At 58.5% G+C, this 17436-nt stretch overlaps 8 protein-coding genes across 8 annotated transcripts; 2 read left to right on the top strand and 6 right to left on the bottom strand.

Annotated features, from left to right (window-relative positions):
• Window positions 1–16: 16 nt before the first annotated feature.
• On the bottom strand, window positions 17–443 carry SCP_1800120 (hypothetical protein; the record flags this gene model as incomplete). The annotated part of the gene is made up of 2 exons (XM_027765102.1): window positions 17–234; window positions 281–443. 2 exons carry the CDS (start codon window positions 441–443, stop codon window positions 17–19), a joined length of 381 nt encoding a protein of 126 aa, XP_027620903.1.
• A 1007-nt stretch (window positions 444–1450) lies between these two features.
• SCP_1800110 (efflux transporter) lies at window positions 1451–4275 on the top strand (the record flags this gene model as incomplete). The annotated part of the gene is made up of 11 exons (XM_027765101.1): window positions 1451–1606; window positions 1672–1779; window positions 1835–1949; window positions 2625–2692; window positions 2750–2880; window positions 2936–3043; window positions 3097–3200; window positions 3250–3479; window positions 3530–3665; window positions 3719–4102; window positions 4160–4275. The coding sequence occupies 11 exons, from the start codon at window positions 1451–1453 to the stop codon at window positions 4273–4275; spliced, it is 1656 nt and encodes a 551-aa protein (XP_027620902.1).
• A 321-nt stretch (window positions 4276–4596) lies between these two features.
• On the bottom strand, window positions 4597–6482 carry SCP_1800100 (hypothetical protein; the record flags this gene model as incomplete). The annotated part of the gene is made up of 3 exons (XM_027765100.1): window positions 4597–6315; window positions 6363–6372; window positions 6424–6482. 3 exons carry the CDS (start codon window positions 6480–6482, stop codon window positions 4597–4599), a joined length of 1788 nt encoding a protein of 595 aa, XP_027620901.1.
• A 936-nt stretch (window positions 6483–7418) lies between these two features.
• SCP_1800090 (hypothetical protein) lies at window positions 7419–9136 on the bottom strand (the record flags this gene model as incomplete). Its single annotated transcript, XM_027765099.1, has 3 exons — window positions 7419–8939; window positions 8993–9002; window positions 9054–9136. The coding sequence occupies 3 exons, from the start codon at window positions 9134–9136 to the stop codon at window positions 7419–7421; spliced, it is 1614 nt and encodes a 537-aa protein (XP_027620900.1).
• A 372-nt stretch (window positions 9137–9508) lies between these two features.
• On the bottom strand, window positions 9509–9946 carry SCP_1800080 (hypothetical protein; the record flags this gene model as incomplete). Its single annotated transcript, XM_027765098.1, has 1 exon — window positions 9509–9946. One exon carries the CDS (start codon window positions 9944–9946, stop codon window positions 9509–9511), a length of 438 nt encoding a protein of 145 aa, XP_027620899.1.
• A 2409-nt stretch (window positions 9947–12355) lies between these two features.
• Window positions 12356–12733, bottom strand: SCP_1800070 (hypothetical protein; the record flags this gene model as incomplete). The annotated part of the gene is made up of 1 exon (XM_027765097.1): window positions 12356–12733. One exon carries the CDS (start codon window positions 12731–12733, stop codon window positions 12356–12358), a length of 378 nt encoding a protein of 125 aa, XP_027620898.1.
• Window positions 12734–13685: 952 nt separating this feature from the next.
• Window positions 13686–15527, top strand: SCP_1800060 (hypothetical protein; the record flags this gene model as incomplete). The annotated part of the gene is made up of 3 exons (XM_027765096.1): window positions 13686–13768; window positions 13819–13828; window positions 13875–15527. 3 exons carry the CDS (start codon window positions 13686–13688, stop codon window positions 15525–15527), a joined length of 1746 nt encoding a protein of 581 aa, XP_027620897.1.
• An 809-nt stretch (window positions 15528–16336) lies between these two features.
• Window positions 16337–16848, bottom strand: SCP_1800050 (hypothetical protein; the record flags this gene model as incomplete). The annotated part of the gene is made up of 2 exons (XM_027765095.1): window positions 16337–16380; window positions 16434–16848. 2 exons carry the CDS (start codon window positions 16846–16848, stop codon window positions 16337–16339), a joined length of 459 nt encoding a protein of 152 aa, XP_027620896.1.
• Between the last annotated feature and the right edge of the window lie 588 nt (window positions 16849–17436).

The following is a 17436-nucleotide window of genomic DNA, read 5'->3' as shown; positions in this document are numbered from 1 at the left end:
TTGATCCCCTCACTTATCACGCCTTCGCAGACAGCATCGCGCTCGTCGTGGTTGGCGTGCTCCTGCTCGCGCTGTACATCGCGAGGAATACTTCCTGGAGCGCGTCCGGCAGGGGTGGTGGACCTCGCCGCGGCTGCTTGAGGGCACGTTCCTCGGGCGCGCGAGCAGGAAGCTGGCGGTCAAATTGAACATCGCGTTTCTCGCGTGGTGCAGTTTCATGGTGTTCGCGTTTAGCTGCAGGTGCGCGAGACGTCAGTACTCCGCCTTTTGGTGCTTTGACCGTCAAAAACGTGTACTGACTTGGATGTGGGTGACGGCTGTATTACCAGGATTACCTCGGGCTGACGCCCGTCCTGACGATGGCCCACCTTTCGTCGGTGTTCGTTATGTGCAATTGTGTCGTCCTTCGCGTTCTTCGTCGGACGCGCCATCGTCTGCCTCATTGGTGATGCTCTCCATTTCCGTCGGCCATCTCCAAGGTGTGACCCCCTGCGCTCGGCACCTCCATGACCCGGACGGCGAACCCCGCAGCGCCGTAATGGGCGGAAGTTCGTGAATGTCTTCAGCGCGGATTTCGTCGGCGGCGCGCTCTTCAGTTCTAGACGCTCATACGATGTTCGGGCTCGTGATCACGACAACCGTGTACGAGTCCAGCAAGGCGTCGCGGATCATGATTACAAATGGAACGAACGTGCGGTCTGCAGCGCAGCTCCTTGCATCCCAAGATCTCCAGAGACGCACTTTGGGTTGTGTGGGCTGTGTGCGCGTTCCACTTCCTCGCTCGGTGAGTCATGTTCGAATGATGAGCGGAGTATTCTTGGTACGATGATTGGTGCCAGGTGCGATGTCTCGCAGCCTTAGAGTCTTCCTATCCCGTTGGATGTCGAGGCGACGGTGGAAAACTAGATGACACTTGCGGATGACAAGGCGCAGGATGACGGCGATTAGAGTTTCATCACGCGCTGTGATGTTCTCAGTTGCATTCACACAGGTACTATATGGATGGAGTGGCTTGGATGCACAGACGATGCGGTGCATTTTCAAGTGTCTGTGGACATTGTTGGCTGGGTCCCGGCACGGGATGGTTCCGTTTGTGATGGCTATCTAATCTCTGTATGCAGCCGAGATCTCTTTGAGATCGTTTCTCCACCGCGGTTGTTGTCTTGTCTGCAAGATCCGGGCTACACGATACTCGAAACTTGGAGCTCAGATCGACAAAATGACTTGCAAATTGCTATGCGTTCCAGTTTGTTATGCCTTTTTCGTGGCTGAAGAAGGAAATCAAATTCACCGTGGTTCAGCGTGGTAAAGGGCGTGCGAAGCGAAGCTTCGCCGGCCCCCTTGAAGTTGTAACGCGCGTAATGTCCATTGCGATATTTATAGTGCCGGTCGTCGCCTTCCATCACATCGGTTTTGTATTTTGTTCGTATACGTCGAGGACGCGCCCGCAATGTCCACCATTTCCAATGTGGACGAGCTACCCCCGTTGCCTCAAATTGCGGACAAGACGGGGGTTCCTGCGGCCGAGCCCGCCCACAAGCCTCACCGGAGCATGGCCCAAGCCATCGGCCTCATAGCGACATGCACGACCGCCATGCTGCTCAACGTGCGTCCACTCCGTTCTGTTTTCGTTCTTACTCACATCTGCGTAATTACGGACGATAACGATAGTCGTCAAACGGGACCGCCGTCTCCATCGCGCTCCCGACCATCGGCCGTGATCTGAATATCCCCGAGTACCGTCTGCAATGGGTCGTCTCCGGCTATTCCCTCAGCTCGGTGCGTCCTTGCGCACCGTTGTATCATATTCGTGCTTTGATATTTTATTCGTCAGGGCTGTCTGCTGCTCTTCCTTGGCCGTCTCGCCGACCTGTACGGCCGGAAGCTTACCTTCCTGTTTGGCGCCTTCGTGATGGGCGTGTTCGGATTGGGATGCGGATTTGCGAAAGGTGAGTGAGAATTCGACCCAGGAAGTCCGATCCATGTTAGGAAATGTGTATCTGGCACGTCCCCCGAGGCGCCAAGCGATAATAACGGCGGCGTCGGGGATTACTGTTGTGCGCCATAAAGCGCACGCTGTTGTTACCATCTGTTGAGGATGCACCTTATTACCTTTCTTCCCGTGCGCTTTGTGCCCTTGCGGCGCAAGCTCGGTATCACGGGCCTCTCGAACTTGTTACAGACCGCGACTGCCGCTGTCATCACCGCTGTCATGTTGTGCATTAGCGGTAGTGGAGAGGACGACCAACCCCACAGCCACACACGGCCTACATACTACATTGGTTGTGTGTGGCCGCCAATACCGTGCTGGACTCGCCATTGTTCTTTATATCTCATAGGCTAGCCTCCGAAAGCGCGATCCAATGACGAGGACGACAGCGCAACCAGCGTCGGGGGCGCATTGCTGTGCGACGAAGTGCACCACGGCTGGTGGTGGACGCGACGCCATCGCACCCGACGCATTGTTGTTCAGTGTCAGCGCTATGACGCATTCACTGTCACAGCTGTATCGCGCGTATCTGCTACGTGTATACGATACTCATTTCCCAATCTATGGGATGTTCTCCTCGTCTTTGTTCCAAATCCTTTGTCATGTGTTCACCCTTACTGATAGCTTACTTCAGATGAGATCACGCTGGATGTCCTCCGTGGGTTCCAAGGTATCGGAGGGGCCGCGGTTATCCCAGCTTCGGTACGTCAACTACTGGGACATGTTTACCCCGAGTTTGACTCGTCTCTACGTGCACAGCTTGGCATGCTAGCGCATGCATTCCCGCCTTCACGAATCCGCTCAGTCGCCTTCGCAACATTCGCCGCAGGTGCTCCCGTGGGCGCTGCAGTCGGCAGCGTCATCGGCGGTGTCCTCACGCAGCTCACGGAGTGCGTCTTAATCCCAGTCGCTGTGGTAGTAGTGACCGATTTTGTGCTGCGATAGAAAAACGTGGCGCTCCGTCTTCTATCTCATGACGGGCATCTCCGCGCTGGTCTTCGTCGGTGGGTTCCTGACTTTTGACAGCGACATGCCGTCGACGGAGGAAGACAAGTACGTTTTGCACTGATTTTTTTTTCACCGTGCTGAGCCTGATCGTTGTGTAGACGTGTGGACTGGCTGGGCGCGTTCCTCGTCACGGCTGGCCTTGTGATGATTGTCTTCGTGCTCAGTGACGGGACCATCGCCCCGAACGGGTGGAAGACAAGCTGTACGTCCTTTGTCTCCTGCTTCCCTCGCGCCAGCTAACTGGCTTGCAGACATCATTGCACTCCTGGTCGTTGGTGTGCTCCTCGTTGGTGCGTATGTCGGGTGGCAGTACTACCTCGAGCGCGTGCAGGATGACCCGGAGGCACCGCGGAGGTGGTGGACACCCCCGCCGTTGCTGCGGATCACCCTCTTCTCGCGCGGGAATGGAAAGCTAGCAGCGATCCTCGCGATCGCGTTTCTCGAGTACTGCGGGTTCATGGCGTTCCCGTTCTGGTTTCAGGTGCGTGGTGCGGTCATCGAGCGGATATGTGGCTGATGGGTGTGGTGCAGCTGTATTACCAGGACTATATCGGGCTGGACGCAATCCTGACGATGGTGCGGATCCTGCCCATGTCTGTTTCGGGCGTGCTCTGCAACGTCCTCATCGCGTTCGTCGTGGGGTACGTCCCCGTCGTCTACCTCGTCGGTGCGTCACTTCTTCCCGTCGCACAATTACACTCATGCTGACATGCTGCACAGTGCTCGGGACGACGCTGACGGGTGTGGCGAACTTGCTGTTTGGGGTGATCAACCCCACGGCGACGTACTGGGCGTTCGGGTTCCCGGCAACGGTGCTGATCGTGTTCGGCGCGGACTTTGTGTTCCCATCCGGGACGCTGTTTGTGGCGAGGCTGTGTCTGACGCACGAGCAGAGCGTCGGCGGGGCGCTGTTCCAGACGCTCACGCAGCTCGGCGGCTCGTTCGGTCTGGCGATCACGACGATAGTGTACGACGCGACGCTCAAGCGCGCATCGCTCCGGGACGGAGTCGTGATCAACATCGACGGCACGAACGCTCCCCCGGCCGCACAGCTGCACGCGTACAAGGACGCGTTCTTCACCGCGTCCGCGTTCAACTTCTTTGGTACGTGTCTCCGCCGGCGTGTTGGTGGTGGTTTTACCTGATGATTTTTGGCAATAGCTGCAATTTTGGCGATCGTGTTCTTGCGCACGGTGGGCGCCGTCGGTGACAGGGGCGACGGCAGCGAACTTTCAGAAGCCGAGGAAAAGGCTCCTGTGAGCATCGAGACCAAATGAATGACCGTCGTTTCGTGACGTGGACTTGCCAAGTATCCTGCTCTCATTACTCTGATAGAGATAGAGAGGATTGTAGAGTATATATACCGTAATGCTTCTCGCACATTGCATATTGCACTGTTATGGGACATGATGAAAGACTATGGTTATGGTAATTGGTACTAGTTATATTCGATAAGAGATATTTGTCCCCAGTAGCAGATACAGATTATGTTGCACAGCACAAGTACACGATCATGCATGAAGCGGGATTACAGGATTTCGTATCAAGGCGTGAAGGTACATCGCTTGCAATTAAACTTAAAGGGAGAGTAGGACAACCTAGGGCCAAGGTGGCCATTCCGCATGCGGCATCTCTGCGCACACATTCGGCCAGCGCGGTCGCGGATTCCGCCCCTCGTACATGCGCAGCTCGACGGATTCGACATAAGGGCTCAGCGCCTCGTCTATGCGCCCTTCCTGGGGAATCCATGACTCCACCTCCATCGTTGGCCGGCTGACTTCTATTACCACTCTCCGCAGTGGGTGTCCCATCCGCAAACGCGTCTCTGCGAACGCGACGAGGGGGTTGAGGCATTCCATATCCGTGTCGTCCGGGATGCAGAGATGCATCGTTCTGAGATTCGGGGAGCATGGCCCGTCATTTGCGCCATCACGCGCCGCGAGGTACTGGAGCAGGAGCTCCGGCCGAACACCGTCGGAGCAGACGAGCGTGGTGAGCGCGGGGAGCATCGTCATCAGTGCGGGCATGCTCGTGAAGTGCTTCAGTAGCAGCGGGGTCAAGCCCTCGAGGTACAGCTCCCGCACTTCTCTCAGGCGACAGAGCCCCCATATCGCACTCGACCAACCCCATTCCTCGCTCCTCTGCGTCGAAATACGGGGAAGGCGCGTTTCAATGCGGATCCCGGAGGACTCGTCTGCCAAGCAAAAGGTGATCGCTGTGGTCATGTATTTCCTCTGGATGTGAATCGTCCGCAGAGCTAGCGGGGGAGTGTATACGATTACTGCTTCGAGCTCTTCGGGCGCGCAGAGAACGCCGGCGAGACGACACGCCGCGGAAGTCGCAGGCATCGTGATGTGGTGGAATATCCATTCGATCAGCAACTCAGTCATGCCGCCCAAAACTAGCCGCTTGAGACGACGCATGTGAAGCACAGGGACTTCCTCGTGGATCGTGTGAAACTCGGGTATGCCCCAGAGAACGACGTCCTCGAGGTTCGGACAGCGCGACATAAAAGAGAAAAGTTCCGGGACTTCCCACTTGGTTGCCCGGTTTTCCTCGGCGGGGGAGAGTCGCCTCGGTGTGCAAGAGATGTGCAGATGCGTGAGGCTGGGGAATCTGTTCAGCGGGAGCCATGTTGCAACGCGCAATGTGAGCGTCCGCAGCTGCGGAGCATGGCCACGGAACAATAATGGATACTTGGATTTGACGCGTATGAGAGGTGAGAAGATGGTCAAGTGCTTGAGTGCAGGTGCTTCGAAATTCGTGCAGTGCGCGATGTGCTGCAGTTCTAGCCATTTTAACTTTGGGAATCCCGGTTGGGTAAGAGCATGCATTATCTCCTCAGGGAGTCGCCGGATCATACGCCGTGCTGCATTCTGATCAGCGGCCGAGTCAGTGGTTGGGAAGCAAATGTTAAGATTCTGGATGCGCCAGCTGTCCGATCGCAATAAGTCCATCATCCTTTCGCTGGGAACGAATCGACCGATATACACATTGAGCGGTACTTGTGGGTAGCCTGCCAACAAAGATGCCATGGAGCATTCGACATTGCGGGTATCGTAAATGGTGTTCCAAAGCAAGGGTGTATCATGGCAGACTTGATACCAATAACGGCAGACCTGGGTGAGGTTCCGGAGCTCTCTTTGGCTTGTTATGACAGCAGACGGCCAAAAAAACATTTCCCTCGCCTGCGTCTCCACCGGACCCAAGACATGTTGGAATGTCAATGCGAGTAGCTCGGGAGCAAATCTGTTGATATAACATGGTAAATCGACCAGACTTTGTGTTGGGAAAGGATCTGCAAGCCAAGGGCGCAGCTGTGGCGAGCGTCAAATACTGTACTCCAAATCAACAGGAGACTCACTGATTCAATACTGTAGGGCACGTCAGTGGTCAGCGCAGATTCGCATAGATTTTAAACTCACCTAGCGTCGAGTTCACTGAAAGGCTCTGCAAGAGAAGTATCTGACAATTGCCAGTCCATCGTTTCTTCGCAGCTGGTCATGGGGAGATCCTCAACGGCGTGGTTTTAAGATGCGAGTGCTATTGTCTTCCGAAACGGAAATCATTGTTGCCGAAAAGAACGACGAATTTCCAGGAATGGAAAGTGTAGTGTTCGCCTAGATGAGTCCATTTCCACTCTAATTGTCACAAATTCCGTGCGACAAGATAATTCACCGGAAGCATATATTGTATCCTACTACTCTCCGCAAGTGAGTTCCTCATGCCTGGTTGCTGGACATGACACCATTGACTGCAGATCAATTCACTCGGCCACTGCTGGCGCGGAAGGTACCCACACCGCGCTCATCACGTCTTCATTGAGCTTTCGAGGAAGACTGGGGAGCATTGAACCATCATTAGGGCATGTGACTAAAGGCACTGGTGCCCGAGAAAACTGTAGCATGGCTGCAATTGTTTCTGGGACACCCTAGCTCCATGCTCGAACATGATCTCACGTCCGCGAAGGCGCTTAGCGCGAGAAATCCCTCAAGCTTTACATGATTTGAATGGCAAGGATTTGACGATGACACACCAACGTACAACCGTGAAGAATACAGATAGCGAATTGTCCTGGAGGCATGCCGCCGAGTCGAGAGGCCAGCACGGAAAGGCGCCTAACAACTGATCTAAAACCTCGACTCCAGCAGGACTGCCAGCTGCAGAGGACGTGCAGAAAGAGCTGCAGATTGGGAACATTTGCCGCACTCTAAAATTCGCGATAAAGAAAATGTCAGTACAAGGGGAATACAGGATACAGTACACCTTGATGCATCAATGATTCCATCGTCTCCGTAACTATAACTATTAGAAGCGGAAGCTAACACAGAAACTTACTCACCGATACGTCAGATTAGTATACAATGGACGTGCCCTAGCGGCGATATAACCGGTAAGTATAAGTGGTAGACCCGACGCGCTACCACAACGGGCAAGAGAAACGGACTTCAACCGTCTCGACATACTGTTTCAGTATTCTCATATCATCAAGCTCGATCGCGGGATTGAGCACAATGCATTTGGCCAGAGGATATCCGATTCGATGACGATTATTTGCGAACTCAACGATGCTCTCAAACATCGCTGAGATGTCTCCCATAGAGACTTTCAAGATCGTGAGGGACTTGCAGGGTATTGGCGCAGCGACGGAATGATCGTCGGGAGGAAGGAGACCCTTGAGTAGGAGCGGAAGGAGGTCGTTATCGCCCTTCTCGTACTCGAGGAACGACAGGTACGGCAGTATCATGAACAGCGCCGGGAAGTTGACGAATTTCTGAACCCATCCACCGTCTGCAACGTGAAGGTGTGTGATCCCAGAAAACTGGCCGATAGCGGCGGGGTTGGTCTGCACGCGCGATGTGGATTCCTCATCCTGAACATTTTTTGTATAATCTTGGATCGTGCTCTCGAGGCAGGTACTAGACGACGAATTGGAGACGGAAGTGATTATGTGAATTTTGTCAGGATCGAACACGGTAGCTCGCAGATGCATCGTCCGCATATCCTTCAGCCGAGGCAAGGAAAGAAGGATGTCCAAAACAGTGTCGTTGGCCTCCCGGCGGGGACGAAACCCGATGGATGCATCCACTGGTATAAGGAGGTGAACGAGGAGCCACTGAATGACGGCCGTGGCCGACGAGTTGATGCTGAGACTTCTGAGTCGATGCAGGTTTACGACGGGAAGCGCTTCATCACCCGCTGCCAAAGTAGGATTGATATTTCCAAAGATGAGTGCCTCCAAGACGGGGCAATTGGACAAAAATGCAGACAGGGCGGAGAGCGTCCAATGTGCATGTGGTGCCACTGGTTTGAGCTTGGAAGAGAGGTAAAGCCGTGTGAGCCGCGGGAAACAGTTGCTCGGAAGCCAAACTGCGGCATGCAGTGACATTGCGCACAATTGCGGGATCGCGCCCCGGAAAAGTTCGACTAGATATGGCACGTCGGCATCAACGGTGGATTGCAAAGTCAGCCGTCGTAGAGCTGGAGCGGCGAAGCTGGTATAAAAATGAGGATTCGAGGGAGAACTGATACACAGCTCTTCGATTCTGGTACGTTCGACGCGGGAAAGTGTCTCCACGAATGGGCGTCTGCCTTGTGCGAGACTGCACACCTTGAGCGGCACTCGAGCGGAACGTTGCAGAAACATATCCGTCGTGGGGCCATAAAGCTGACCGATGTGTATATGGCTCCACAGGAAGCAATCGTCTAGAGTGATCTGCCGCCAAAGATGACAGACAAACGATAATTCTTGGAGACCCTTCGTCGATCTCAGCGCAGAGGGCCACATGAACATGCCATCACCCATTTTGACCGGGTCGAGGACTTGACGAAAGATATATCGAAGGATCTCCGGTGGCAGACAGTTGACCGGACGTGAGGAATTGTACTGGTCCCGGACGCTTATAATCGCAGCATTTAGAGTGCGCTCGACACATTGCAGCTTTTCGAAAGTCAATACAGGGTGAGATGGCTTAATACTCGCACAGTGCTCACAGCGTCTAGACTGGAGAAAACGTATGAGTCAGCGTGAAGATCCCGGAAGCGACTGACTGACCTGGTAATTCGCGGATCTGTTTGGAGCCTTGCAAGAAATCCTTCTGCATTGCGGAGTGCAGCCCTTGCCGGGGTCAGATCCATCGCACGCCGAGATGCGGTGGTCTTTGAAGTCGTCGACGGTTAGTTTAGACTTGGAGTTGTCGTCTTGGTTGTACCTATTCGCGATAAGTCACAAGTCGTGACTAGTGACCACGAAGCGCTTGCGCCTCGATATTCATATCGGCTCTCATCGACAATACCTCAACAGAGTATTCAAGGGCATCAAACGAAGCGTGTGCGTCGGAGTAGTTTGCACGTCAAAGTTGATACTATATCCTGGCCCGGCGTTCACTGACGCACCGCCACCAGGAGCACTAGATTTCAAGACCAATATAAAGCGACGCTACACAGTATAAAATAAAAGATAGAGAAAGGGAAAGGGAAAGGGAAAGGAAAGGCGTGCGCACGCGTGCCCTACCAAGCCGCCCAGAACAACTCGTGCGTTGCCTCCGTGCACACCACCGGCCATGGCGCCCGCGGGCCCGCTCCGCCGTTCTCGCGCAGCTCCACGATCTCCACATGAGCGCCCAGCCTTCCGACACTGGCGCGCAGAACCGTCCGGGACCTCTGTTGAAACTCCAAGATGAGCCTGCGCAGTTTGTACCCAGCGCGCGCACGCGCCTCCGCGAACTTGGCGAGCTTCACGATATCCACCGGGGTGTCTTCGGGCGTGTAGATATGGAGCGTCTCCAGGCGCGGGCAGGGCAGGCCGCACAGTGTCTGGGAGAGGTACTCCAACAGCTTGCCGCGCGGCCCGATATCGCTGTAGACGAGCGTCACGAGCGGCGCAGAGAGCTGCCTCGGCAGGGCAGGGATATCCACAAAGCATTCCGTCAACAGCAGGGGGTCCATTCCTACCACATACAGCGCGCGCACGCCGGCCACAACGCCCACACGATTGGCCGCGGCATCCAGCTCATCTCCAATTCCAGCGTTTCTCCACCCAGGCCAGCAGAAGAAAATCTCGACACCGACCGCAGAAAGACCCACTTGCGAGAGAGAGAGAGAGAGACGGAGAGACGGAGAGCCCGCGGAAAGCCTCGCGAATCTGCGCGATGTCCGCGCGTCGAGCGGACGCAGCGCGGGAGGTAAACACCCCGACCGCAGGAGGCGTTGAGGGATCCGAATCCGCGGGACATATGATATTATTGCTGAAGAAGCCAAGCGGCACGCGCGGGGGACGGGGCTGTAGACCGCGAGTCGCTCGAGGCGCGGCGAGGTCACGGTGGAAGTATCGGTCGCCTGGCAGCGGCCGATCCAAGTATACTTTTGTCCGAGAGGAACAGGGGTCCTCCGAGTTTGGGCATCTAGAGATGAACGAGAGCAGGTCAGGCATCGCCCATCTGAAATTGCGATTCAACGATACACGAGAACGCAGTGGCACGGAGGCCGAGATACAGAGATGCGTGAGACTGGTGAGGCGGTTGGCAGGCGGTCAGGCCGAGGACCACAGCGATAGCGTCTCCAGGCGTGGCACGTGGCCCTGGAAAAGCGTCGGCGTAAAGAACCCGCCGTCAAAAGCACCCTCGGCGATCGTCAGGCGTTCGAGCGCAGGAGCTTGGAAGTGCGTGCGATGTTTCAAGCATCGCGACGAAGAGTCGTCTAAAGAGGTCAGCTAGACGAGCAAAGATGCAAGGTTCCGCTACCCGCGAGCTTCACACGTCTGCGACAATCTCATCGTCGCAGGACTTTCAACTGTCTCGGTCGACACAGACGCTCAGCGGCGGTGTCCCACATTTCGCCACGGCTTCCACGCCAGATGTCTCGCGTTCAGAACGATCATAGATGGTGTTGCGCAAAGCGGCCGTAGCGAGGCAGACCGCGCGCACCGGTACCGGCAGACATTCTTCGGGTTCTCGAGTGCGGTCTCCGATATCGATGTGGCAGGTGGCGGCCAAATCATGTTCCTGGATGGCATGCAGAAGAATCATACCAAGAACTTCGGGGGGCCAGGTCACTGACCACACGTCTATTTTCGCCCAATATTTTGGCTGCCTCTTTGAGACGTACACGGCGACGCTGTCTGAAGGGCGCACCAGTATCGATAGAGCAGCAGCGTCAGAGTGGCACGTGCTACTAGCGGAAGGGACGACGCGCTGCATGTACAGGGGATCAGCAAAAGTCTCAAAAGGCCGCTTTCAAGAGCACGACGTACCCAACGTGTGAACGTTTGAACTGCCGTCACCTCTACCTTCCTCCATGGTCGTATCCATCAAAACAGGCTGAATGGAAGAGTCTGTCATCGTGGTGCGTTTCCGAGTTTCTGCTGTGGGTTCTTAGTAAGTACTTTGTGGTTCTGTTCGCCACCGTCGGACCCCGTTCCTGTATCGCAGAACTGTCCGTGAGTTCACGAGGCCTGATGACGAGTATTCTAGAAAAAACCGGTGTTGGCCGCGAACGGCGATGCACCAGAACGAAAATGCCCCTCCTACCCTCCGAGGACATCTGAAGAAGATGACGAACATACGTGTCGGGAGATCGCAGTGATACCAAAAATGCACATTGCTCACCCGCCGGTATAGCCTTGGCGGAGACGGACGGCGACCGCGAGGATCGCGCGTTGTCGGTATCGGTTTGAGTGGCTGTCCCCGCGGCGCGGCGCCGCGCTGCTCCCATCTTTCCATACGCGATTTAGCGCCCAGCACGCTGTCGAACCACGCGAGGCTGCAACGCACACAAAATAGTGCGTGTCGTCGCGCCAGTCCGACAGTCGGGGGGAGGTGAACTTCCACCAAAAAAGACGACGTCACCCTTGAGGAATGAGAGGCCGTGGGGAGGCTTCCTGTGTTCGCCGCCGGTGTCTCGAGTGATCGGTCGGCAGAGATAATCTCCAAGCCATTTTTACCGCGTGTCGCTCCTAGTGGGAGATGGGTCTCCTTCGGGAGACTCAGCGGGAGGATTCGAACGAGAGGGGAGGGGCGCCGTTCACCGTCCCGCGTACGAAGGGAAGGATACCGGTACGTCCCACTTCTCGGAGCAACAAGACAGACGATGCACCCGCAGTAAGAAGAGAAGAAGGGAGGGGGGGGGAAGACTCGTCTTTCGGACGTCCTATTCGTCCTCGCGGCGTAGCGCTCAGCGCCTTCATCGATCCTGACACGTCTGACCGACGCCTCGCCGTACACGGACGACGTCCGCCGAAGCGTGGGCGGCCGACGCACGTTAACGCTAACAATAAGGCCGGGGCACGCGGGGCATACGCTCATACACACTCACTTGGGAGAGCGCCTGGGCCCAGCGGGTCGGAGCATGATGCGGATGTCAAGCTTTTCGGCCTTCAGGTACGGCGGCGGGGGATATACTCGCATAGAAAACGCGCGTCTCGTTCGAGAAGATCGGGTGCTGCTGCAGGAGGAGGTTGTTCCGGGCGCGGCCCACCAAACTAGGGTGTTCAAGAAGAGTCGGACGAGAGATGGAGAATCCGGACGAGCTGGCTGGCGAGATTCGCGGGTGCACGCCGCGCACGATGACCAGCTGCACCAAACCGAGCGAAGGCCCGAGCTTACAAGCAGAGCACTGGCGTTCAGACCTGCGTGGCTGCGCGGACACCTGGGAGCATTGGCGTGCCGCACCCGACAGGTTCGCGTATATATGCTCGTTCTCCCGGGTATCCGACGTCTCCGAACCCAGCTGAGGCATTTGGTATCGCTACACGCCCCCCGTTCGGAGCGCCGAGAAGCAGCTCGTCGAGGGGAGGATGACGGCCGTTGCCTCCCTCGAGTACGGGCAGCAGGTGCCCGCCAGGATGAGTCACTGTCCTGCAACGTCTCCGGAACGAACAACGCACTCGCATCACCCGGGGGTTGAGATCGTACGGTTGCGTAACACAGAACGCAGCGGTCCTTTGCGCGTACGCGTTTCCGCAAGGGGTCTATAATCTTCTGTGCGCGCAGGCGACCCACTACCCATGCGCGCGCGGGCTGGGGCCGTCGGTGTGCACAACACGGCGGGAATAACGCGTTCTGTATTGGTGTAATTGATGGGTAGGGGTAGCGCTTCTGCTCGAGGTCGTTTTACTGTATGTTCATCAGGACGACCGGAAAAGATCGCTGACGTCTGCGGCGATATGGACGAAATAGCAAAGAGTGCACGAGCGATAGAGAGCGGCAGACTCGGATCAGCTTGCGAGGGCGGACCTAGACGACGCGCGGTCTCAGAGGAGGGTTACGTAACGGTGGACGAAAGGTACGGGATGACGTCGACGCCACGCGCAGACGACGATCGCTGCCAGCTCAAAGTGAAACAGCTCCCACAGCGGGCGGTCTCGATGACCACCTCCAGCTCTACGCTGTACACACAGCCTCTTGGAGGACACACGTCGACGTCGGGCCATGTCTCGTCCAACGGAGGAAGAGACCACGGCCAAGCTTTTCGACTGGCGGAGGATCTGCAGCGGCGAAAGCGTGAGGCGAGTCTGTTACGCTAAAGATAGGGCTGCGCGTGTTTGCATCACGGCGTAATCGCGTCACTGCGTGTGAGTCAGGTAGTCTTTAACCCGTGCAACTCGTCCGACTCGTTAATGAAGGCGTCTGTCCGTAGGGGATGCTCTGAACCACTACCATCCGCTAGTCGTGCTCGAGCAGTATCCGCGATGGACCTCACGCCCGCCCGCGCTGCCCTGCTCGCCGCCGAGTCCTTCGTCGCCAAGCTGCACGCCGATCCGCAACACACTGGGTGCGTACCTCCCTCTCCTCGCGCTCTTCGACTGCCTCACCCCCTTGCAGGACGGATTCCGTAAGTCACGGCGGCAGAGAGCGGGCACACGCTGACATCGCGCCAGCTAGATCGCATCGAGGAGACGCTGCGGGGGGCGATCCTGAGCGTGCGCCACCAGTTCAACGCGCTGCGCCCGGTCAACCGCCTCCCGCCCGAGATCCTCCGCTTCGTCTTCCAGGAGCTCCTCGAGCCCGTCACGCCCGAGGGCGATCTCTACATCTGGGCGTCCCCCGCGCTGCGCTCGACGCGCGGGCTCAAGGGGGTCTCGCACGTCTGCCGCCGCTGGCGCCAGATCAGCCTCGGACGCGCGTCGGCGACGCCGGACGACGCACACGGGCCCTGGGCGACGCACGCGCCGCTGGCGGTGAGCATCTTCACGCAGGCGCTGAACCCGTTCATGCTCGAGCTGTGCCGCTCCGACGGCGCGCGCCTCGCCGAGCTCTGCATCGCGTCCCCGCTCGACCCGCGCATCTACACCGACTTCCCCGCCCCCGCCCTCCAGCGCCTCACCCTCCAGTCCGACCCCATCTCCGACCGGCCCTACCTCGTCGAGCTCTTCCGCGGCGACGCCCCCCGCCTCCGCGCCCTCGCCCTCCAGTCCTCCTTCTGGCTCCCCAAGAACCCCTTCCCCGCCCTCACCCGCCTCCTCCTCGCCGCCCACCCCCCGCGCCCCCACCTCCCCCGCGCCAGCTGGACCCTCCCCGCCCTCCGCACCCTCCTCGCCAACTGCCCCGCGCTCGAGGAGGCCCTCCTCGTCCGCCTCCGCCACGACCTCCCCCCCGCCGACGACGACGACCCCGCCGTGCCCCTCCCGCGCCTCCGCCGCCTCGCCATCGGCGACTGCACCGCCGCGCTCGCCGCCTGGCTCCTGCGCCACCTCGCGCCCCCGCCCTCCGCCGCCCTCCGCCTCTTCGCGCTCGACGCCCCCGCCGCCGTCCTCCCCGCCCTCCCGCGCCCCGCCGCCCTGCGCACGCTCAAGCTCACCCCGCGCACGCTCGCCGCCGCCGACGCCGACGCGGCCGCGTTCCGCATCGACGCCCCCCCGCACGCCCCGCAAGTCCTGCTGCCTGCGCTCGCGGCGCGCGTGCCGCTGTGCGGGATCGTGGAGCTCCATGTTGAGGGGCGCGTGCATGCCCTCGTCGACTTTCCGCGGCTGTTTGGGACGTTGGGCGCGCTGGCGGTGGTGGTGTGCCGTGTGGACGCTGGCGGCGAGGGCGAGGATGCGGGGGATGGTGCGGACGCTGGCGATCGCGCGGAGGCGGGCGCTCTTCATTGCTCGGACGTGGACGCGGGCACGGGCACGGAGGCCGCCCCGTGGAATAACGGGACAGACACAGAAGGCGCTAGCGCTAGTACGCACGCTCCCGGATGCACAGACGCGGACGCGGACGCAGACGCGGCGGGAGGCCTCCTCCCGCATATCCTCCGGTGCCTCCTTCCCGGCCCCACCACCACCGCCGCCGGTCCCCCGCCCTGCCCGCACCTCACGACCCTGCACGTCCGCCTCGCCACCCCCCGTCCGCACCCGCACGTCGCGCGCGTCGCCGCGTTCGCGCGCGCGCGGCCGCTCGTCAAGTGCGTCGTCGAGCTCGCCGGCGCCGGCGCACTCGGACTGGACGCGGTGGAGGGGGTCGAGATCTGCGTGGGAGAGCTGCGGGGTGCGCCGTGGCCGGCGGTGTGTGGGGAGACGACGCACCGGTTCTGGCCGGCGTGGTGAGCGGACGCGCCGCCGCTGTGTTGTGTTGTGTTGTGCGCGGTTGGGGGGTTCTTGGATGTGGATTGTATTGTATTGTTACTTGCTGCTCCCCACCTCGCGCGCGGTGCGATGGGCACGGGAATGTATCTTTTGGAGGATCTTGATGGTGGCGGGTGGTTATCGCGCCAAGCTGCGCGCTGGGCCCGCCTCCTGGGGCGCCGGAACGGGCCAAGTCGGATTTGGTATCTCTGTGAGGCGTACGCGACGACGCACTTTGAAGATACGGCCGGTGTACGGCGGGTTGGCACGCGCGACGGACCCGATCCTGGCCTGGCGGATTCGGTTGACGACCCCCTCACAATCCATAAGAACGCTCCCTATTCGCGGGACTGCGCGAGATCGGATCGCTCGCCTCTTGAGTTCGTAGAGAGCCCCTCACTGAATAGAGCCCCGCGAAAGGCTGCTGCCAGTGGTTGTCGGCGAATACCCGCGAAGACGGCTGTCGCGTCTGTAGACGCGGCTGAGAATCGAGCGTACATGCCAGTGCATCCGTGCGGGTCGAAGTTGCGGAACGTACGGCCCTACGGCGGGTCTGAGACCCGGGGCAGATGGCCGACGAGCTGGCACTGTGGAGGTTGTAGATGCACGCAGCAAGAGCGCGGACAGAAACCTGAACGCGCGTACGGGAGATGCGGTGTATACATTCCATCATTGCTAGTGCCACTCAGGCTTTGCGAGGGGTGCGTGACGGAGTGCCGAAGCGCTGACTCGTTGGCGAAGCGGTTCGACGACGGTCGTCACTCATTGCGAGAGGAAACCGAGCCCGGCGGTCAGAGTGGTGCACGGTGAGTTCGGTGGAGAGAGCCTGGCTGTCCTGAAAGCACCACAGTTACTTATTCCCTCCCACGACTAGGCTAATTGACTCACCGAGCCAGGCCTCGACGTTTCGACGTTGAGGATCACGGCGGTAGTGCACGTCGTTATGAGGCCGGTGCGGGCTCGGCCGCTGGAGCTCTCTCTGTGTGCGCACTCTGGAGCGGGTCCTCGGCGGTCGATTATCCTGAGGAAATGTTAGATATTGAGAATGCGTCTTGGAGTTACACAAGCCCAAACATGCCAAGGGGTGTGCTGCCCCCGCGTGGCCCGCCGCCGTTCCTTGGCGTCGTCGAGCGCTCGGACGCGCGTACGCACTCGGTGGCGGCGCGGGGGATAAGGGCGGAGGGGAAGCCGCACGCGCGGTGGCGCAGGGAGTGGTCGAGAAGGCTGTCGTTTCCCTCGCTGTAAGTTGTGTTGGGGAGTGCGGTGCGCGTTTTGCGAGAGGTGATGGTGCAAGATGCTGCATGACGGCGATGTGTATCTGTAGCCCTTCGGCATATTACATTCTGTGCCCCCTCGTCTTTGGTGCCTTCATGTCGTGGGTTATGGTTGAGTATCTCGTACCCGCACCCGTAATCTGGAGGTTGCTGCCCCGCGTAAGCGCGTGGCTCGGAAGAGCCCAGACGCTGACTCTATTAAGATACTTTTGAGTAGACACTGCAGTCGCATACATACACAACACGCGCCTGAACCTCTACAGTGCCTGCAGTGCAACTTCAGAATAGATGAGCATATCGCGGCGACGTGATCGAATCTTAACGCAAGGCTCTACCTTGCGTTTCTTAATCCTGTTACATCGCTCCACGAAGTGCTGGACAGTGTTCAGTGCTCAGCCAGTAATGGTCATATGCATCCGCACGGAATATATCTGCGAAGGAATGCGGCACGCATAGAGAGAAAGCTCACGTCGTACCACGGCGTCCTCTGGCACTCTGGCGGGTCCGCTTTGGAGGTCCTGGCGGCATGCACCGTGCAAACCATTGAGGAAATGAAGAACATCCTACACAGAACCAATACTGATCTGACTGTCATCGATCAGCTGGCGATGCTCGCC

The sequence above is a fragment of the Sparassis crispa genome (genome assembly GCF_003851025.1).
Source record: "Sparassis crispa DNA, contig_000017F, whole genome shotgun sequence".
Classification (NCBI taxonomy): domain Eukaryota; kingdom Fungi; phylum Basidiomycota; class Agaricomycetes; order Polyporales; family Sparassidaceae; genus Sparassis; species Sparassis crispa.
The sequence above is the reverse complement of the archived record's forward strand: the minus strand, read 5'-3'. Positions and strand labels throughout refer to the sequence as shown.